Source organism: Molothrus ater, chromosome 3, assembly GCF_012460135.2.
Source record: "Molothrus ater isolate BHLD 08-10-18 breed brown headed cowbird chromosome 3, BPBGC_Mater_1.1, whole genome shotgun sequence".
Lineage (NCBI taxonomy): Eukaryota > Metazoa > Chordata > Aves > Passeriformes > Icteridae > Molothrus > Molothrus ater.
The window spans coordinates 99014721-99037872 of NC_050480.2; the positions used below are offsets into that span (position 1 = coordinate 99014721).

General features: G+C 36.8%; 1 protein-coding gene across 3 annotated transcripts in view; it reads left to right on the forward strand.

Annotated features, from left to right (window-relative positions):
- Positions 1 to 21644, forward strand: part of LGSN (lengsin, lens protein with glutamine synthetase domain) — a 60709-nt gene extending 39065 nt beyond the window's left edge. The window contains exons 1-5 of one of the 3 annotated variants that reach the window (XM_054514347.1): positions 203 to 232; positions 6010 to 6069; positions 7148 to 8144; positions 18280 to 18458; positions 20073 to 21644. In XM_054514347.1, coding sequence (XP_054370322.1) covers positions 203 to 232; positions 6010 to 6069; positions 7148 to 8144; positions 18280 to 18458; positions 20073 to 21272 — 2466 coding nt within the window. In that variant the 3' untranslated portion in view covers positions 21273 to 21644. Of the gene's footprint in view, positions 1 to 134; positions 233 to 6009; positions 6070 to 7147; positions 8145 to 18279; positions 18459 to 20072 lie in introns of those variants that run through there. The other 2 variants (XM_036380653.1, XM_036380652.1) reach the window with 2 other exon arrangements.
- Positions 21645 to 23152: the final 1508 nt, after the last annotated feature.

Genomic DNA, 23152 nt, shown 5'->3' on the forward strand with positions numbered 1-23152 from the left:
CAGAGAGCAGTGCTCTTGGCCATGAGTCATTGGGGTTGCTCTCCATGGTTCATCATCTGCGTGGCCTTCTGGGAAAAGAACTTAACAGCAATTCTGTTTGAACTAACCTTCATTGTGTCTGTGCCTATAAATATGGGATATCTTTCTACCAGACTCTTACTAGGCCATTTCTAATGGTGACCTGAACTAGAATGAAGTGGACATGAACAAAAAAGAAGATCTTAGTCAGCAGGTAAGAGATTGATCATAAATGATTTCCAAGCAGATATACTGATATAAAATACTTCTTGCATCTACTTCAAGGTTTCAAGTGAGTGTGTTGCTCCTTGTGAATTATGTGCAAGGCTCTTCATGCATGTATGTTGAGCATGGTCTGATTCTGAAGGAAATGGAGGTCAAAGACAGGCTTCTTGTTTAAACTGAAAACACTCCATTTGCTTTAGGAAGCAAGTCCAAGAGATTTTGACTTCCTATTCATTTCATTTATAGCTTTATCAAAAGTAACAGAAATAGATGTCTGAAATCTGATCCTATTAATATTATTGGAGAAACATATTGGCTTTGACTTCATTAACCTAAATGAAAGCACTACAATCTGTGGATCGAGATCTGACCTGGGTAAGAAAGTGACACTCTTGAGTCAGGCTACTGACCCAAATGGAAATGCTTAGTTTCTATATAATTGCATTTTAAAGCAGATTCTAGTCCTGAATTCATACTTCTGTGGTCCCAAACCACTGTGAAGGAAAGATCATTATTCATTTTGAGCTTATTCATTTTGAGACTCTGCCTTATTTAGAGATTTTTTTAACACAATGCAGGTAACATAGTCAAGGGAAAGTAATTACAAATAATCTTGTTACAAGGACAACTCTGTTGCTTTTAAGCAGCAAGATAATCAACGACCTTGAGAATCTTTTCTGATAATTGTGTATGTAGTATGAAGGCTTTGAATGGGTGTAACAGACAATGGCAGATGTTAGATGTGAAAATAAGTAGCACAATATTGTTAGCTAACTTCACTCCATTAATTTTCACATGAAGGATATTAATAATCTTGAGAATATTTAAAAGTTTCAAAGAAGGAAGGAGATTCCTTCTGCTCTCACATTGCCACACATCTCCCTTGACCTATGGCAAGTTTGTGCTTCAGCTTCTCAAACTGCATAATAATGAGATGTACCTAACATTTATGCCACTTTCACATCCTTCACAACAAGGTTTTTGTAGCTGTAAATCACTCTCAAAGAGCCACTTTATCAAACAAGGTCACTGAGGGAGAAATTAGTCACAGCAATATCTTGACAAAGTATGTGATCTCATGTTTGTGGCTTACAAACAATCAGTGTTTGTTTATCGTCGCACACACGCCTTGTTTTAGCACTGCACCCAAGAGCCAAACCCCCTCTCTGTGCTTGGAGATACTCCCTGAAAATATCTGTGTTGTCCTCAGTACAACTCCGTGCCCAGATTCTGTCCTGGTTCAAATCTTTGTAGCTCCAGTGACTCCAGTGAAGCTTCATTAATTCTCAGCAGTAGATAATTTGTTCTTGCATCCTCTGCTCCTTTGCTGCCTGGTTGTTGGGGAAGCAGCAGGGCAATGCTTTCCTCCTGCCAGGGAAAGGGGCAGGGAAATCACTTGGACACAGAACTACTTGCTTTATGGGTACTGTTGAGTGCAAAACCTCCTGCTGACTTGGCTTCAAGTATTTGAAATTCATTACTACACAAAAAGATTAAATAAACTTGATGTACCAAACTGGGAGAACTGTAAAGGGTAACCTCACGACAGCCAGAGTGGGACAGAAAAAGTTCCTCAGCATTTGGAATATGACAGTATTTGAAAACACTAAAAAACTGGCTTTTGACTTAGAACCAGAAAAAATTTCAAACAATGAGAATAATGTCCCATGTCAGCATGACCTGAACAACATTTTTACATTTTTTTAGACTGGAAACATTTAATTTCAGTTTTTCAGCAGTGTTTTATGTGATAAAAAAAATATAACCTAAGTGAAGAAATTAACTTTTCATATATAAGAAAATTCATCCAACCAAACCTTATATATTTTTTACTTTTGTTTTAGTTTCCCACGTTCTTCTACTTCTTAGGCTTACCAGATTTTGACATTTAGATGTTATTTGCAAAAATAATCTTTCATTCTTGAAAAATCTATAGCACTGAGTCAAAAAGATCATCACAAGTTGACATCTTAACAATCAGTTAACGATATGAAATAAAAAATGAGAAATGTGACTTAGTTCCTATTGTCTTTTGTTGAATGCTTGCATCACTTTTTTAGGTAGTCAGTAGCAGGAACATTGGGTTATTTTATTGATTAGGTATACTAAAGCTCCTGCTAGAGTTGCACCTTGCCTCTTACATCTTTTCCTTTGATAGAAATCCTTCTGTAGCTCTTCATCTAGAGTTACTCAGAGCTCCTTTTAAACTAACTTCGTTTCTCTCTTTTTTCCCCTCCTTTCAAATGCTTTATGGAGAGTTTATCTTTTTCATTTCCATGTCTCTTTTTGTCAATACGTTTTTGAGAGAGGTTTATAAAATACAATAGTGCTTGCAGTCTTGCCTGAAGTCATGACACTGATGCCTACACAAACAAAAAGTAGGAGAAAAATGGAAGGTTCCCTCTGCAGCATCTGAATTTGCCACATAGAACACTACAGGTATATTTTCAGTCACCTATAATAACATTTTAAGGCAAAATTTCAAGAATTGCCCTGGATTTTCACCTGTTTCATGCACCACAAAACTCAGTATTTGTTATTTCTCCCAAAGGCGACACTTTACATTTCCAATGCTCTCAGCTCGGCAGGTTTACAGTTGAACTGCCTTTTGGCAGTGCTGTATTTCATGATGCAGTTAATGCTTCACTTCAGGACTGTACAAAGCCCTGAATGAACACAAACTGATTAAGAAAATTGCTTTAGATTTATATTTTCTGTGTTACCACAAGATATAGAATGTCCCTCAGATGTAGAATCCTGGTCACATGCCAGAAGCGGCATTTAATCTGGTTAAGTAGAGTGAGCAATTTCATCTGCTGAAATAGTTGCCTGCTGTTACTGTCCTCTGTTCTCTTCTCTTCCTGCCTGCATGGTGCCTTAACATGCAGCTGCAAAGCTTAAGTGTAGTCCTTATCTGTTGATAGTCAGAGACATCCAGACTCTTGTGTACTCAGAGCAACACAGCCGGCGCAAAGTGCAGACGAGTAAAACTGTCATTTGATGAGTTAAAACTGTCTTATTATGAGTTGAGATTATCCATAAAGGGAAATGAAGTGTGATCCAGCCTACTGTTCCTGCCTCTTGTAGGACTTGCACTGGTCCTCCTCTACCTGAAGCCTTACCAGGTGCAAACTCCAGTGCGGAGGGGATCGATGTATCAGCACAAATTTCAGCACTAGCACAAGTAGACCTAACAGAATCAGAGCTTGGGCAAGTACCAATAAATATAAATGAAAAATAACATCAGATAAAACTTTAGAACCTAAATCTCAGATCTGTCACACAATGTGGCTCACACTGTTTGTATTTTGGAGCTGATTCTTCTGGCAGGAATATTTGAATTGCTGCCCAAGTGTTCACTTGCTAAGACATAGAAGCAAATTTCAGAACTGCCAAGACCTCTGGCTTACGGTGCAAGCAAATTTTTGAAAATCAGCAAACAAAAATTAATTCATGCTGAAACAAATGTTGGGTAAAAGAACTTTAAAGTAGCTTATTTCCTAGTGCTGTTGATGCAGAGCAACAAAGTGTGGGAGCACTCAGAAAGGAAATTAAAAGTAGTCAGAATATTTGCTATATTAATGCTATGACTGTTTTACTTTCCTCTCAGCACAGCACGACATATGGTCCAATTAAATTAAGTAATGATTTATAGCTAGCTCATTGTATCTCTTTTAAGGCACTATTTCACTTAATCATCCCTGTCTATGTAGAAAAAAAATCCTTTCAAGAAATAAAAAGTTAAACAGACAACTCATAAGTCCTATTCCTGGGTGGTCTCCTCTCTGTACGCATGTACCAAGCCTTTTCTGATGGTACACACCACATAAACTACTAAACAAATAAGTCTAAATCTGTGTTCTATCTCACGTATTTGACTGTCTTTAATATGAAGAGATGCTGTAGTGGTACCTTGCAACAAATTTAGAAATGTTTATTTCACTGCAGAAAATACTGTGAATGAAATGAAGTGAAATGAAATGAATGAATGAAATGAAATGAAATGAAATGAATGAAATTAAAATGAAAAATGACATTTTCTAAATGAAAGTCCATAATGTCTGAGTTTATTTAGAAATTAAGAGTCATTTCCCTGCAAAAATGCGCAATGTGCTGAGAACCAAAAGTAATTAATAGGTTGTTCTCCGTATTATTGTAAGAGATTTCTTTATTTGAAATTAAAACTGATCACTGTTTTTGTTTAAGAGTAATGAGTATAGTATTTCTTTTGGGTCTAAAATCAAACTGCAGTACCATATCCTAGTTCTTCATGGAGAATAAACCCTTTGCAAACTACTATAGACACATCAGTTATTAGCGGTCTGTTGCAAAACAAAATTTCCATTTACAAAATTACAAGTGATCAGTCCTTCTCCTGCTCATGTCTATTCAGAAGGAATTTGTTTTGGTAAGGATTATAGTGTGGGAATAGTATCTTGTGTTCATGAAATCCTTTAGAATGGCTAGTTATATGAATAAGTACTTTTCTGACATTTTGCTTTTGACATCTATACAATCCTTTTCCTGACTTCAGTAGAGGTGTTATAAAAAAGGATGAGCTCAACTTTCCTTCAGTCATTTTGCCAAATATTTTTAGAGATCTACAATATGGATAACAGGCAAAAATTTTGTCTATTTAAAAATTTTTCAATAGCTATCAGCATACATTATAAAGCGGAAATGCATATAGTGTTATGATTATGTTACTGGTTTTGAGTTACTCAAAGGAAACAAAAGAATTCTGAAAACACCATAAATTGTAAATCAAGATATTTTGATGATGGCAGCCTCTGCCACAGAAGATATTAATGCAAATATTTGTCATAAATTAATGATAATAAAATTTTTTTGAATGACTATAGCTTTCATAGTTGGAACTCTTGTCTACTTTCTCTCAAAAAATAATGTTACATGTTTAGAAATTAAATATGATGAATGTTTTATTTTAAGACCTGTGTTTTTCCATTTGGCACACTCTAGTTCCTCCACCACTACTGTTTCTCCCCCAGCCTCATTCCCTTTTTGTATTACTAAGGAAAGTATTAAAATTATAATTCTGAATTACAATCTGGTTTTGTCCACTTTTCTTTTCAAAAAAGTTTCTTTTTTATTGTGTTTCTATTCCATAATGTACAGAGCTGTAAGAATTAGGTCTATTCTGCATGGGTGAATGTGAAGGGGTATCAGCAAACACCCAGAATATTTTTATGGGATGTTATAGGGTGTGTTATGGGAATAAACCAAAGCCCTTGGATGAAGAAAAGGGTTCATTAAACACGGAGTGCTAAAACTGGGGTAGGAAAGGACTTCTGATGTGAATGCACCAGTGACTGTGTTTCATTGCAAGTAAGCACCACAGGCATGTCCCTGCCAGGATATGTGCATGGGAGTCAGGGGTTTATCCTCCCCACAGAGCTGCTGGCCAGCTGCCTGCCACTCCAACAGCAGGGTCCCAGTGAGCTCCAAAGTAGCTGTACATACAGCCTGTCATGGTAAACTGGGAGAGGTGGGAGAGAGGGAGGAAACATTCCTGTGAGCTCTTCTTTAGGAGAGGAGCCGTGAACCTCTTTTGATTACAAAATGATGGAAAATAGTATGGTGAGAAAATAGTAAAGAAGGGGAGTTCTTAATGACCTTAATGTAGGCCATGCTCCTTCATTCCATATGCACACTGGATGCTTCTGCCTTTCCTTCTATGTGTTTTTGTCTTCCAAAAGAAATCACTTTTGCCTTACCTAGACTGGCATTCACTTTGCTTTTGTGCAGATCCCTTCTTCTGGAAATCCAGAAATTGGAGAGAGTGCAGATTATTCCTTTGTGGAAAAGGTAAAGAATGGTCTCATTCAGAGGATATCCCTGGATTTCCCAGTGTTTTTACAGGTGCTAATTCCAGCCCAATCCAAGCAAGCCAAGTAGTGTTCATATCTCTTAAAGACTTAATTCAGTAGGTATTCATTAGTAATATAATGGTTTGTGATTGGATATGCAGTGATTTTGGTTAAACTAAGTTAGGGAGTCTTTTTTAAGACATTGTGAGATGAAGAATTCAATCACTATTGTGACAATTAATCACTCACAATATTGAAATCTGTGCTATTTTTTTTAATTTGAAAGTGTCTGGTTTTGATTTCCTGTCCCTTTCCCTGTCACCATCAAATTAATCACACTTGAGATAAGATCAGGACACTTAGCAGAGATGGTGACCCGGACACGTGATATATCTGGGGATAATGCAAGCACATCACTTTTTGTAGCTCCTTTTTCCACTTTTTCCACAGGTTTACATCCATTTTAAAATCTGCTCCCACCACTACAATATAAGCTATATCAGTGTCATATATAAAGGTAAACATCGGGTTCTTTCCTATTTAAACATCCAAATATGAGTTTTTCCTTTTGAACACTGTTCTGAAAGTTCAGTTATTTGTCCAAATTATGTCCTGAAATTAATTTAAAAGATGCTTATTTTCAGGTTTCAATCCTCACACTCATAAGAATTGCCAGTGTTCTGGTTTCAGGGCAATAAATTTCCTTTATAAATACAAATACTTTTAATATGACCAGGAATATACTTAATTGTAAGTACTAAAATACATTTTTTCAACTTCGAAGGACATATTTGGTAAATGATGTCACACAACGTAGTATGTCTCCTATTATAATCTACTAAATCTTCCTAAGAGCAGTATTATGAAGGTGTTCTCTCCAATTTTGTTGTAAAACATAAGAAAAAGAATTCTGTGTTATATTTTAAAGGTCAAAAAAAGTGTTCAGTTTTGAGACTTCCATCATCGAGAAGTAGTGGAAGTACTACAGGGTGAATGCAGCAGGTGGTAGTGCTCCATTGCCATGTTTGTGTCATTCATGCATGTTGTTTGGTTGTATATTTTATTGCTGGTTACAGAACACATCTGAAAGTGACAATGATGAAGTTGATGGCAACAATATATGTGGTTTCAGAAAGAAAAAGGGAATCAAAGGTCCTACAAAGTATGTTCCTCCTCGAGAAAATGAGAAGATGGAGCTCTCCTGCACCTCAAAAATCCCAGATCCTTGTCCACTTAAAGGAACCACTGGTTGCTCAGAGCTGCCATCAGAGCAGTCTCTCCAAAACCCCAGTATCTTTCCTGCAGCACAAAAGGACAGAGGAGGTCATGACAATTCCAACTCTGGCAGCGATGGTAAAGAAGACAGGTGTGGAGAAACACAAGAAACCCAGGAATATGCTGATACTGGGAAAAGAATATTAGGAAAAATGCATGAGGAAACAGATACAGCAGCTCAGATGAAGCTGCCCACAAGTGTGCAGCCTGTGAGGGGTGCAGAGAAAGGTGGCTGCATGGAGGCAGCACAGAGGGAGAAGCACAGTGAGCAGGCAGGGGGTAAGCCAGAAGAACAGGGTGGGATGGAAGAAAACATTGTCAAGTTTCACGTGACAAAGATAGGCTCCCTGGGAAGTGCCACATCCATGCCAGGGAGCCGAACTGCAGAGGCCTTCAAGGGGGCACCTGGCATTTCTAAACGAAGTCTACAAGAGTTGAAAAACCTGCTGAGTGAAGGTCATCTGCCTTCTCATGGGCCCAGTTTCTGTGGCAAGGCAGGCAGCACTTTTGCTCAGAAAAATTTGAAACCCCAGGAGAAAGCAGCTGACAAGCAGGGCCGGCCCTTTGAGACTTTTAGTCCCCATTTTGGAGAGGAAAAGCAAAAGTATCTCAGCTTCCACAAGGAGGGAATGGGGCAGCAGAACAAAACTGTCCTGGTCCTCAGCTCTGCCGGCTCTGATCAGCAGCAACCAGTGGGAAGCAATGTGGATCACCTTATTCTGGGACTTCCAGCAGCTCCTACACCTGCAGACAGCACAGCTCCTGAGGTGCAGTTTGACTCCTCCCCAGGCCTCGACGGTAAGGATACTTAAACATCACCTGCTCTCCCCTTAAAGAAAATGCTCCTGTAGTTTTGTGGTGTTTTGCTAAGCTGCAAATTTAAGTTGGAGCTAGTGCATGAGATATATGACACCTGTGGTTTCTGTGTGATCAGGATGGATTGGATATTGTGCTTACATCTATGCTGCTTTTTCTATTTTTCTTTTTTTTAAGCAAGGTATTTATAAAGCCCAACTGCCTGCCAAAACTTTCACGCACTAGCGGTCACGTCTTTTTTCACTAAAACTAAAATATTTCCTCATTTAAACTGAGTGAAGGCAGCATTTCCCAAAATTCTGCTACATACTGCAAAGCTCTGATGGCATCTGCACTTCCTAAAGTTTATTTTTTTTAAAAACATTTCCAGCAGTAGAAATTGTTCCAATGTAGGAATGGTGTTTTCAATTATTTGTCTTGTGAGAGGACTGGAACACAAAAACATCTCTTGCAAATTATAGGGGAAGAAAAGCAAATGAGGCAGAGAAAACTTCCACTTATTTTCATGCTGTTCAGTAAGTCCATTTTGGAAGTGTTTGTAGAGACAATTAATTGCTACTAATAGGCTGTGATTTCTTTGTAAAAGCTTCTGGGCTAGATGGATCAACAAACTGAAAACTATTATTAGCTGTGATAATGTAATGGGTTTGAACAGTTTGTTGTTCTGTTTCCAGGAAGCACAAAAACATCAGTTTTTCAGTTGTATGAATATGAGATTAATACCTTTCCATGAGCATCAGTAGAAGATCACATTATCAGCTTTCCAGGACAGATATCTTGCCTTTTGACTTATCTTGCTAATACAAGAAATATGAATCTCTGCATTGATAAAATACTTTATCCATCATTAACTATATAAGAAAATATAATAATAGCAATGAAATATTTATAATAGTATTAATTTATCCTGCTTTTTTCAAGTCTCCTGACAGATGGATAGAAATCCTACTATAGATATTCTGAAAACAGACAATTTGAACATGTCAATTGTTATCAGCTGCAGCAGGATTTCTTGGCAGACATTTTGTATTACCCAGTTTGAACAAGTCTGAAAAAGAAATCCATGAACAGTATTAGTGTTTACTCAAGGCACTGCATGACAAATACAAAGCTGTGAAAAGATACTTCGCACTTGAACCACTTTCTATTCATGTCTATTAGAATAGAAAGTTTAGAGGATTATTTCTCAGCCTGTGATTGATGCTGTTCCCTTTTCAGACTACATTGTTTTTCACATTGTTAAAGGCTGGCAAAATCCATTATCAAAATTTTAACAATACTGTGTTCTCATTGTCTGCAAAACCAGCAAGTATATTTAAAAACATAGGACTAATTATTCTTTGTCATAACACCACTTACAAGGTAGAGGGAACTGAAGAGATTAGTTGTAGATTCCACAGGGAAATTTCAACCTGGTTGTAACCACTCAACTTGAAGTAGCTAATCCAAGCTTATTACCTAGTCAGTAAAGAGAGGCATTTTGTCTTCAGAGAGGTACTAGAGGTGGATGAAAAACTGGTCTCTGAAGGTGGGTGTATATTTCCACTCAGTGGGGAAGAAGCCCCGTGATGATTAATTTGAGTCATTTGTCTAACTCTGAGATGCCTAAAGCTGCCTGGGATTAACCCTGCCCTGAGTGACTGGTGGTGGTGATGGCTGCAAGAGACCTACAGGTGAGAAGTAACTTTGAGGGGAGCTGGGAGAAAACTGTTTGGTCTCACCAGAAAAGTATTCAATATCAAAGATTTTTGGAATCTCATGAGGTTTGGATTCCATTTATCTTTGATCAAATAAGTGGTAGGCCTCACAGTGCATTTCAACTAGTTAATGGAATGCACAGAAATAGTTTCTACTTAATAAGAACTGTATGTGTTCAAAATTTAATTTTCATTGAATACATTCAGTAACTTAACTGAAGAAAAGAAAGTTCTAGATAAATTTCTGCACTGTTTAATGAGCCTTTGCATAAACGTAGCCTTTGCGTATTTCATTGTTGCCTGTGGTAATTTATTGATTGATAAGATCAAATCCTAAATATTTTCATTTTTTTGGACTAAAACATTATGTTAATATTTCAGTTACCAAAGTGCCCGAATTATTGGATCTAAAAATATCTTGACTCTGAGTAGATCTGAAATACAATCTCCAATCATTTGCATGTTTTCAAATATTTGAACTCACTCAAATCAGAAGACTTCATCCCAAATGTTTGGAAAAATTACAAGAAGTTATATTTCAGATCTACTCACTGTTGAGATATGGCCAAAACAGGAATATACTTTATTGTTATAAAAGTACAGAATTAAGGGACAATCTCTAGAGATCAGCAGTAGAAAGGTTAAAACACGTAGCTGGGCATCAGTGATTCAGAGTACATCAGAGGATTTATACAAAGGCATGTTAGTTACATGGCTAACATCTCTCTAAAATGATAAATTAATATATTTTTTCCAAAATTCTGATCTGAATTTTTTCCATTTCTTGTCATATCTTTTGTAAAAAAAAGTACTTGAGCATGGAAGAAATAAAGGGAAAGAAGCAGACATGTAAGATACTTAGGTTAGTAAGAAAAATGTTACTTGAACAATGTCAGAGAAACTGGAGCTGAAGCTAAAGCTAAAACTCAATCTAAAGCTAGAAAGGAAGAAAGAAAGGTAGAAACTAACACATGCAGCTAATTAGGTGAATATACTGCCAGCACTAACCTGAATTTAGGAATTTTATTTGCTGAAGTGTCCATATCTGATAATGACATGAATTTCTGCAAGTTGGTATGTAGTCATCAATTACCAGGTGCTTCTTAAGCTGTTCAATGCCTGCATTCTTGGGAGACAAAGAGGGATGGTTCCAAACAGTGAAGGATGAGAATAACAGTAAAAGATGCAAGTAGTATTAAATAACCATTCATGGTATGTACATGCACACAGGATGAATTCATGCATGTGCTATATGTATAGTGTCTATAGCACATAGGGCAGGTGTGTTCTGACCTCTCTGAACTGAAATCTTACCACGTGCTGCTCTGTATGCTGCTACATTAGAATATTAATTCTACAGCGGCCAGAGAGGAGGCCAGAGGAAATAACTTTATTCAAGCAATATGAAGCACCCAAGGATCATGATATCCCAGACTCTTGGTGTATCATCTCCTCTGACACAGGGGGATGTGGGCTCCCAGAGCCAGGGACTGAGGGTGGCCTCAGCAGCCGCAGGCACTCTGGGCAGAAGGACCAGCTGAGGCTGGTGACATCACACAGGCTGAGGAGAAATTGCTCTTCTGGACCTTACAAAACTACATCACCCCCAGGTAGCTGTAGGTGAGCAAAGCACTGGAATAAATCTCTCATCTGAGGCTTCAAATTTGCTTTGCGTGTCTTGGTAGGTAGCCAGGATAGAAAATGTTTTAAAATCTACTCAGTTCAGACTGCAGAGCTGGGCATCCAGGACAGCTCCCAAAGCAGGTCCTCTCAACAGGACTCATATTCTTGAGTATATGTCAATAGCCATGTAAATATGACCAACATGAGGCCAAGAACTGCTTGAGAGGAAACGGAAGAAAGAAAATATGTTTCAGCTATGGCTGCAGGCACCAATAGCTACCTAGAGACTGTTGAAATTTCAAGTGCACAAGAAAGTCTGAATGCTTCAAGAATCACATGCTGACCCCAAACACTAAGTTCCTTTGTTAACTTGGCTTTTTAAAGAAAAACATTTCAAGAAGATACTAGCAGGCTGTATTTCATACTTAGAAGTGGATTTCATCAATCCTACTAGAAATCTTGTTTTCTATTACAATATTAACCTCATATTCTTACTCTTGACTTGTTCAAAGCTCTTATTTTTAATAATGAGGCACTAACAAACAATGCTACCTAATATTTAGGGACAGAATTATGAATCCTTAAGCAAAGAAATAGCCTAGGCTTTTCTCTTTTGACATGCAAAAATTTGCTCACACTGTCTTTACCAAATTTCAACTCCCCATGTGGTTTCACTGTGGTTTCACTGTCCTCTGTGCTCACCTGGAGGAGACATGTCTGCCCCCACTGACTCTGCTCAGCAAAACCAGTCAGTCACAAGGAAAGAGAAATGGGGACTCTTTGGGAGCTGCAGGTGGACAATCAGGGAATATAAGTGGTCCCTTCATAGTCACTGGCTCTGCTGTAATTCCTGCAGTATAACAATGTCTTACTTTGGGACTTAGGACTGTCTTTTTCACTTGGTACCCTTTTCCACTTTGTATGTGACACAATCTGTGCCATTCTTGCAGTTCTCCTAAAGTAAAGAACCAAAGATAAACTGTTCCTTCATGTTCTTTCCTCATGCCTTTTCCGTGGCTCCACACAATTTTTCTCTCTTTTTCTACATTTTGAACAGAGTTGGAACATAGCAGGGCTGAAGCTCAGCTCCTTTCTAAACCCTCTTGCCCTTATTTTCTGTTGAAAAAAATTTTTTTTTTCTTTTTCTTTCCTTTTCTTTACAAACTAAGCTGTATACAACTGACCATTTCTTTTTTACCTAACAAACTCTAAGAACAAACCAAAACAACCAAAAACTCTTTAGTACTCTATCTTCCATACTAATAGATGAAATCATCCTCCTCTATGACTCTGCATGATTTCCCATCTTTCCTCTTAATCTATATGAAAGAAAAATGCTCAGACAGGACTTCCATCCAGTCTTTCTGATCTATTTTGTCCTCTTTCAGCTGAGATTCAACTCATCTGTCTCTTGTATTTGTTGTAAGCTAGTCATGGCATGACTGTGTGAGAAAGAGGTGTATTCTGGCAGTAATTCTTCCCACCCACTGGACATGCTTGCTTGCTTTACAGTAATAGTTAAAGGTTGCAAAAATTGTTAGATTGGACCTAATGTAAAGGAAATGCATTCTTTGCTTGTTATGGCTGCTAGCTGCCTCTCCTTCTACAACTTATTAATGAAAAGTTTAGTCCTTACCTTCAATACTGTACAAAGTCTCTTCCCTAATTAACCTTGTTTCCCATTGAGCATAGTGCTCTCTCTCATCCTGGAAGTGTTCAAGGCCAGATTGGATTTGAACAACCTGGTCTAGTGGAAGTTGTCCTTGCCCATGGAATGGGCCCCAGAACTAGATGATCTCTAAGGTTTCTTTCAACCCAAACTGTTCTATGATTATCCTGATTTTTTTTAATTAGGACAAATATTTTTAGACCAGTAGGGACTTTCCAGTTTGCAACAGTGTACGCCTTGGTTCACACAACTTTGCTCAATGATTCCTTCATAAATCCAAATTTTCTTTTTGATTTTGAAGAAAGATAGGCCAGTGTAGTTTAATCTTAGAATTATCAGTTAGGTAATTACATTGGGTATTTCATAACTTAAATTTCTTTCAGACACCTGCACATTTTGTTTTCAAATCCTCTAAATTTTGTAGACAACTGTGATGATTTTCTCATTCATTGCAGATATTATATAAAATATCCTGGGATGTGGAAAAATATAGGTTATTTATTTCATCTCTCACTTATTGAAAGATAAAAATGTACTTTGCATTTGACTCTTGAAGATGTATCTTCTCTGAGAAGCTGTGTCATGTTGTTTTCTTACAGTTTAGAAAGAATAATTCATGGCTGATTGAAGCTATATGGCAGTCTCTAAATTAGCCAGAGAACTCAAGAAAAAGCCTAGCTTCTCCATGCCAGTAAAAAAAGCCTGGTCATGCCAGTAAAAAGCCTGCTTTGCAATTAAGTTTAAAAAATAAAGCAAAGCCAGCAAGTATAGAACAAAGAAATAAATGGAAAAAAATGGACTTAAAAAGTTCACTGTCAAACAGATCAGGGAAATGTTTTTACTATCTCGTATCCTTTGAGAGTTTCTAGTAGGCTTGCATATTTATTCCCCTGTTAAGAGTCTCAAAGATGACTTAAAATACAAGGTAGGAAACAACTTTTTATGTGCTTTACTGCAGAAATCAAATCATTGAGCAGTTTTGGCGAAACATTTTTTTAGGTGAGAAAGAAATGGAAATTGCGTATTTTTTTCAACCTAAGATGCTTCTGATCACTGTTTACATCAATAGAGCATTTGAATGCAACTAATGTCTACTTACCATGTCAAAAAAACAGATGGGAATAGAAAAGTAGCAATACGAATTATATCAGCTGTAGGAAAAGCTGTCATATAAGGTTTGAGAAATAAAGGTGGTTAATGTTTGAAGGCAAAAGTGAGAACAGTAAACAACATGCTGTGAAAACAAGTAAACTGGCTGTTCCTAACTATACAAACCAGACCACTGTAAGGAAGAGCGGACATTTAAACTGGTTCTGACAGTAATTTCCAAAGGATTTAGAGTGTGTTTGTGTGATTATCCTGTGGGGCTCATTTCTAGTGAGTACCATCAACATAAGGTGTCTGTTTTTGTAAAGTGGTCAAACAAAGATCTGCAGAGCACCCTGTGTTAGATTTCTAACATAGGAGCCTCTTCTAGAACTAAGAAACTGTTCACTTGAGTTGTGGTGTGCTTTAACACCCTTGAACAAGTTGAAAATGAGAGATTGATCTGCGACATGCACTTTCTTCTGTTTTGGCACTTCTCTGTTGCTGAGAAGGGAAAGCTGATGTCAGCTATTTGCCCTAGCTGCTCTTAGCAATCTGGATTATTGAAATATTAATAATATAAGAATGACACCCTAATAATGATAATAATAATAGTATTTGTAATATTTTTTAATTTTGTGCAATTAATATGTTTTAAATATGTGAACATAGTTCATATTTGTAGATATTTTGTACTAATTACAATAGAAACATGAATATTACCAATTGTTTCTCAGTGGTAACTTAAATGGGAAATGCAGACAGAACCATAGACAAACAAACATTTGGCTATTTCCTGTGTCCTCCCAAACTGATGTAGATATTTAATGATTTGCTTAAAGAAAGATGGCCAGTTTGGATTTTTTATTTGATTTTTAAAATGAAAATATGAGCAAAAATTTAAGCATCTCATTGAATTTAACAAGATTTTCTGAAACGAAAAGGAAGATGTCCTTATTTCTAGGCAGAAACCTAGAGAAAAAATTACACTTGCAAATAGAATCCTCCCTTAGAAGAATGTAGAAATTTTAGACTGTGATTCTAAATCAGCTAGGCCTGTCAAATATGTATTAGCTACTTTACCTCTGGTAGCTAATGCTCCAGATGGTGACTATATGAACTGAGTAAAGACAGAGTATTGAGTTCCCTACTATACTATTTGTTAGAATCATGGATGTAGTTTGACAGTGATTTATTTAGCGGCTACCAAGAAAATATATTTTGGGTCCTATGTAGTGGAAAAGTGAGCAGCTACTAGTTATTCACTAATTATTACTTAAGCAACAAATCCCCTCACATATTTCCAAAATCAACCAGAGGTGACATTTTTATCTGTCTTACAATTTACAGAAACATTATTTCAATGAGAAAGCTAATCTGAAAATGGTGTAAAAGATGAACTCTAAAAAGTGTGTGAAGGCTGCATGACTGTTTCTGTTGATTCTAAAAGATTTTGGAAAAAGCTCTTGTAGATGATTAAGTGTCTTTTGATTAGCAGGGTGTCTACACGGATATATAGATTAATTCTAGACTAATACTAGATCAATATATACAATTTATTCTCATAATTTAAAAATATCTTTGATTGTAAAAGTCTAACTGGAGAAGACAAATTCTTTCTCCTTTAGTTATTAATTTTTTCTTTCTTAGTGTTCTTTAGAAAAATTGTATATTTATGAATTTTCTGTTAATGTTTGTTCACATATGGAATTATGTATTTATTTAAATAACTTTAGCTCCAAGACACACATATATAAAATTTGGAAAATTATCTGCCATTGGCAGATGTTTAATTCAGTATTTGTAGCTGTACTTTTAAAATGAATTTATACATCAGTAATATGACATAACACTTGTGTTTTTCTTAGATACTGATTAAAAGAATCTCTATCTCTCAGGAATATTGTTTTAAAGAATTAATTGGAGCAGAATTAAAGTTGCTTTTTTTCATAATTTATATATTTTTACCTGAAAAATATTTGTTCAGTAGATGAAAATTTAACAGACAACATTTCAGGACATTTTAAGAAATACTTGCAAAATTTACATTAAAAGTTGACTGATGTCAAGAGTTGTCAGCCAATCCTTACTTTGAACAATACAAAGACATAAAAATCTCAGTGTGACAGGTGGTTGACAGGAAATGTTTACCATCTTTGCCAAGGAAATTAAACATATAAAATAAGGCCTCAAGCACTGCTTTAAAGGTAAAAGCCTCAGGTTTCTGTCCCTGGAATAAAAAAAAAACTTCTCTTGATATAAACTTAAGACGATTTTCAGAATCTTTTAAAGTTCTGTTAAACTATTAAACAGCCACACTTTATACCTCTTAATAAACATCTAAATATTGGTCATGTTCCTAAAAAAGTCTAATCTGGTGAATGCCTGTAAACCCATATGTTGTAAAACAACATGACTGAAGGATGACTGAAGTGGTATTCAAATAATTTGGTGGCATAGGCAGGGCAAGGCCAGTCCTCCCTGCTTGTGTTTTGGCAGCACCTGCAACAGAGTGAGTGTTACACGAAACTATTAAATAGGACTTCCTTATTTAATGCTCATCTTTTAAAGGGCATATTGCCCCAGTGCTCATAGAAGACATTGGGGATGAAAAAGTTATTTCCATAAGGAATTTAGAGCTGAAACAGGCCAAAGAGAAAGATGTCGTGAAGAGAAGTGAATGTGACAAAATTATTTTCTTTCTGCTCAATTTTTACTCTGTTCTCCTACTGACTTAAAATTTGTTCTGTGCTTTCAGCTGCCATTCCTCAGGAAGCACTGTTATTAACTTTTTCTTACTTGACTGACCTAAAGTATCCTTCTTGCCATCTAAGCTGGAGGATGCTCCAGTAATACTCAAAGATTCTGAGAAGTCTGTGACTACAGATGAATTTGTGGCCTTCTCAGGGAATAATCTGACAGCCTTGCGCTGGGCCATCTGCTGAGCCTTATTAAAGCCTTGCAACTGGCAGTCCTACGCCCCAAAGGAGAGGTCAAAAAGCTGTGTTTGTGCCTGCTGGCTCCTGCTAGAGGAGATCTGCTCTAGTTTGGGTACTTTTCTACTGGAGAGATTGGGATGGATCCACCAACCTTAAAAGCGCATCAGCATGAAGCTTTAAACCTCCACTTGAACGGTGGTGGCAGTGAATGCTTGCTGTTGGTGATCTTTCACTGTGGATTTGAAACTTCTGCATAAATTCATCTGCGCACATCCTCAGAATGGAACACTTTTCTCCCAGAAATGTGAAAAGAAATATATTTTCCCCAATTTTTTGCCTGTTAATATAAAATTTTACTCTTGGTTGTTTTAGTTTATTGTATCAAGTGGAAGTTGATGCCTTATATAGTTTAACTTGAATAAAAACAATGCATAGATACTTCAAAGAAAAGCAGGCTGAGAGATTGAGGTTGGAGAAAGGAAGTTTCTGTGCCTATCTCTCTGCACTGTTATAGAAGCTGTACTCAGGTGTTATTGCCTTCATGTCAAGAAGTTTATAGTGCCCTACAGCTTCTGCAATACAGTTGATGACTCCATAACAGCAAATGTATAAATGCCTAAACTTCCCTTAAAAGTCACTGCCTGTGCTGGAGAAGAAAGTAATCCTCCTCAAGAGGCCTTGAGAAAGGTTTAGTAGAAGACAAGTGCCTTTTTATTATGTTTCTGTATCAACACACTTTAAGAAGTCATTGAAGAAACAGCACCTGTATTCTGTCAGTTTTCAGTGGGAAATAGGTATCCAGTTACTGCTTTTGCTCCTAAAACCCCTCAACAAACCTCATAAATTCCTGGTTTTACCATGTGTTCTCTTCTTAACTTGAAAAAGAGTTTAAACTACAGACCATTCAAAAAATAAGGTATTTTATACAGGATGTCAGGGCAAAATACTTGTGTTTATCTGCAAAACTCTCTCGTTATCCATATCTTTTTGTCATTTCTGTTTTTACACCCCATGCCACAATTTCCTACTGTTGCACTTTTTAGGAGAGCCTTATTCCAGCATTCATCATTTTGTTTGACGTGAACACTCCTCTTCACTTCTAGCATTCAACAGAGACCCTGACATAAACGGCCTCGGAAACCCAACTCTCCTTTACCTGTTCTCTCATATTGAATTTATTAAGCAGCAGATGGCCAGGGACAACGTGCAGTTTGTCAGATTTGAATCAATAGACCTCCATGGTGTGTCAAGATCAAAGAATGTTCCTTCTCGTTTTTTTCAAGTAAGTTTTTAGTTTCTAGTTGTATCTTTATGTGTTTTCATGCCCCCATCCTTAAATTATATATTTTTTCATACTGCAGGCAGCAACTCCAACTTAGAGCAAATTATCTGTTCCCTACCCTTGCTCATGTTCCCAAAGGATCTAGACTCCTTTCATCACTACAATAATTTATTCCTCCTTTCCTCCAAATAGTAATCTAATTAGATAAGGCTAATAATTTCAGTTCTTTGAAGTTCTAATTATCTCTTCCCTCAGAAATATCTTTTCAGATTCAACATGTTATAAAAATTTTAGTTTGCCAAACATTTCTAAATTGAAAAAAAGAAAGGAGTAAACACTGAAAGAAATAAAATGACTGAAAATACAATAATTTTAGTTATGAAATTGTCATAATTATCAATAAGATAGGAAAATATCATTGAGTTGCACAATGATTTAACAGCAATATTTGCCATAGTAATGATTCAGGAAATAAAAATCCAATCAGGAAGCAGGATAAATTAGGTAGCAGTGTTCAAGGAGGGAGAGGTACTACTATGGGGTAGTCACCTTTGATACCTTTTTCAGTACCAAAGGGACAGCTTAGACATCTTGGAGCAGGGATCATCAGAGTTTGGTTATGGGTGTCACACATTGATACTGTTGACTGCCACCTGCTTAAAAGAAGACAGACTTCATTCATTCATTCATTCATTCATTCATTCATTCATTCATTCATTCATTCATTCATTCATTCATATTAAGAGAAGCCACCATACGCAGTTTCCATATGAAAATGCAAAATTGGCTATTTTCTGCTCTGAGATTTCTCCTTTCTGGGTTTGTTCTGTCTCCTCTGCTCACGCAAATGGCAATTTTTTCCCTTAGAAGAGTAAAGGTAAGATGTAAATATGAGCCAAATTTCACTTGATAGAACTTGGCCTAATTGCAGCTTTCATCAGAAAAATGTTTGATCGTAAGGGAATTTGTAAATGTGCTTGATCAAAGGTAGATGATCCTTCCTTGGGGTCTTATCTGCATTTAATTTTCATCAGTTGACACTTTCTGTTCAAATGGAGAAGAAAGTATAATTATGAATTTTTGTCACCTGTAAGTGTTGTCTGCATTTTGCCCCAAACTTTTTAAGTCTAGAAAGTGAGATTTTTCTGTTAAATATTGCATCTGAAAAACAGTATTTAAAGAGAAGTTACAGCCTGAAATGAATTCATATGAGTCTTGTGTGGTCACTTGGGTCTACTTAAAAAAATGGTAGTAAAATAGACTAACTATAGATAAAAGTCTGACTTGCAAAGTATGCATCTAACTGGTGATACCCATAATTATATAAACACCATGCAAGAAAAGTGTTGAACAATTTTTTTGTCCTTTATGGAAATTTTAAAAATGATCATTGATGGCACAGTTTTCATAAGAATCTTGCAGAAAGTTGTCTGCTTTATAAAGACACAGCAACTGGCTCTTACCCTTCACATCAGTGATCACTGCATTTTAGTGTTCTTTTATGAAAATATCATTGTTCTACCTGAGAATCTGAATTTTATGTCTTTTACATCCATAAAAATACTGTTGAGCTGTTTTCTGGTTTGGTAATATGTCATTCTGCTCTGTGTTTAGGAGAAAGCAATTCATGGTATTGCCATGCCCAGAAGTTACCTTGAACTGACGCTGAATCCTAAAGATAATGAATTAGAGTACATAAATGCAACCAATTTCAATTGTGACATAATTCTGAACCCTGATTTATCGACATTTCGAATACTACCCTGGACTGAGCAGACTGCAAGAGTGATATGTGATTCCTTCACCGTGCTGGGCACCCCACTAATGACCTCCCCAAGGCACATTGCCAAGAAACAGCTGAGCCAGCTTCAGGACAATGGTTTTTCTTTGCACTCTGCATTCACTTATGAATTTTGTATTTATGGCATTACTGAGGTTGTAAATTCAAAGACAATATCCTTTCCTGCAGCCACGATACTAAATAACCATGACCAGACTTTCATTCAGGAGCTCATTGAAGGAATGTATTATGCTGGTGCCAACATTGAAAGCTTTTCTTCTTCCAGTGGGCCTGGGCAAATGGAGATCACTTTTCATCCAGCATTTGGCCTAGATGCAGCTGACAGTGCCTTCACATTCAGAACAGGCCTTAAAGAGGTGGCTAAGAAGTATAACTACGTGGCTAGCTTTTTCTCAGAATCAGGATTCTACAATTCGGGGGCTCTATCACACAGCCTGTGGGATCTGAATGGCCAGAAGAATTTGTTTTCTGCCGGTTATGGAGTTGAGGAGCTCTCAGAGCTTGGAATAAACTGGTTGTCAGGTCTCTTGGCACACACGGCAGCTATCAGCTGCCTGATGGCTCCTACCACCAGCTGCCGCAAGTCTTATTCCAAATACAGTAAAGAATCAAAAGAGACTGTAAATGCAAAGTGGGCATATAATGATAACAGCTGTGCCTTTAATGTCAAATGCCATGGTGGAAAAGGCACTTACATGGAGAATAAATTAAGTTCTGCTGCAGCAAACCCATACCTGGTCCTTGCTGCTACTATTGCTGCAGGTCTAGATGGAGTAAAGAGAGGACTCAGGTATGATGATATGCTTGAGGAGGAAGATCACACTGCTGATCTGAAACACTCCTCTATCCCTCTGAAACTAGAAGATGCTCTGGTTGCACTCGAGAAAGATACGTGCATTACGGAAGCATTAGGCGAAACTTTTATCCGATACTTTGTTGCCATGAAACATTATGAGTTAGAAACTGAAGAAATGGATAGTGAAAGGAATAAATGCCTGGGATATTTTATTTAGAAGGAGCACTCTTCTGTAGTGGTGCTGTGTAAATGCATACAGTGAATGGCTCAGATTCTTGAAATTAGTTTTAAATATATTTAAAAACTTTTTAATGCTTTGGGATTTCCCCCCCTCCTTTGTACAGTACATGTTAATTACACTTAATTGTCCATATACAATCATGCAGCACAAAGCTGATATATTAATGAAGTGACATTAACAAGCTTTTAAGAAACAGGTGGAGTTTTTTTTGGCAGACCTGCTGGTGAAAAGAAGAAAAGAGAACGTGAAATGGAGAAGAGCAACTATTCAACTGTAACAGGACCATATAACATGCAGAAAAATGGGAGTGATGAGGATAGTGATGAGGAGTGGGGTTTAGAACTGGGGAAGGCGGGGAATTTTGTGTTCAGTATGGTTATGGGATTTGTTCCAGCCTATTCAGTAACTGATGGGTTGCTAAACCAAAAGAATATGAGTTCGATTTAAAACCTAAGCTAGAACAATGAACATTGTAGAGAGAGGGGCAAAGGACTGAGGCTGTAGGACCTGAGAGGCAGGAATCAGTATCTTAATGGATATAAATAAAAAAGATAGGATGGATTATATAGTAATCTATACATCATGAATTCTGCTGCTGAATGGAGTTTTCAAGAATTATAGTTAATAAAAATATTAAAAGAAATCAAATGGTGACTTGAAGAGGGAATAGTAATAGTAAGTCAGCAGTGTCAGGCCACTGTGCAATAAAAAATGAGTTGGTTTTATATCTGTTTTGATGGTTAATGGGTTAATTCAGATTAAAATGGCAAATGAGGAAAAAAAAAGTCAAAAAAGCCAGAGAATTTAGAGCTTAAACTGTACTTTTTAGGAAACTTGATTTTATCAAGCATGCAGAAAACAACTGAGGAGAGGAGCAGAAAGAGTAAGTTGAAATAAGAAAGAAACATTTAAGATGCAAATTCAGAGATTGAAAATTCGTGGTTAAAATAGAGGGACAAAAGACCCAATCCTAAAATTAGAAATGGCAGCTAGTGTAAAGAAAAATATTTTTTAGGAATAGCAGGAGGTGAGGTTTAGATTTGCTCTTTGTTCTTGTTACTGCTGTCATCCTTTATTATTAAAGATAACTTTTGTTTCTTACACCACCTCTGCATTAACAATGATTTCTGGTGTTCTTTTTCTTGTCACAATATTTTGATCTATGTGTAGGAATTTGTCAGTGAAAGTTTGGTCATCAGTGGAGTAAAAACAAGATTCAGTCAATGCCTCTGTCAACTTGCAGAATTAGGAAGGTGTGAACAGGAATGTGCTACTTGCCTACTGATGGATCTTCCATTCTTCCTCTACAAAGTATTGTACTTGAAATGTAGCACCTGGTATGCTAAAGCTTTTTGTGTGATTCCAAAGAACTCGTTATATACTCAGGTAGCATGAAGAAATAAATAACCTAAAGAAACACGATGAATTCCCATGTCTGTGATTGGTGTGTGGATTTGATTCTCCCTCTTACTCTCATGATACATTTTTGAATGCCCAATTTTCAGGCATATAGGGGAATATTTTTCTTTGCTAGAGGCTAATTTGCATTGGGCATATATTTGCATAGCCTTGCATTTAAGCAGAATTTCCCATTCTGAAAAAAAATCTGCTGCTGCCCAAGCACTTCTTCGGGGGCTCTGTAAATCTGACTTCTCTCTTCTCTTTCTGGTTACTTACCATTTTCACAAACTCTTGGCAGAAGACACACATAAAAATTATTTACTTGCTCAGAGAGCTTACTTAGCATACTTAATATTTAGTCTCAGTAGTCACACAGATTAATAGTTATTCGTTGGTGTGGGTTTATAAGACATTTTCTCATTTGTCTTGGATTTATAATTTATATGCCACTGTAT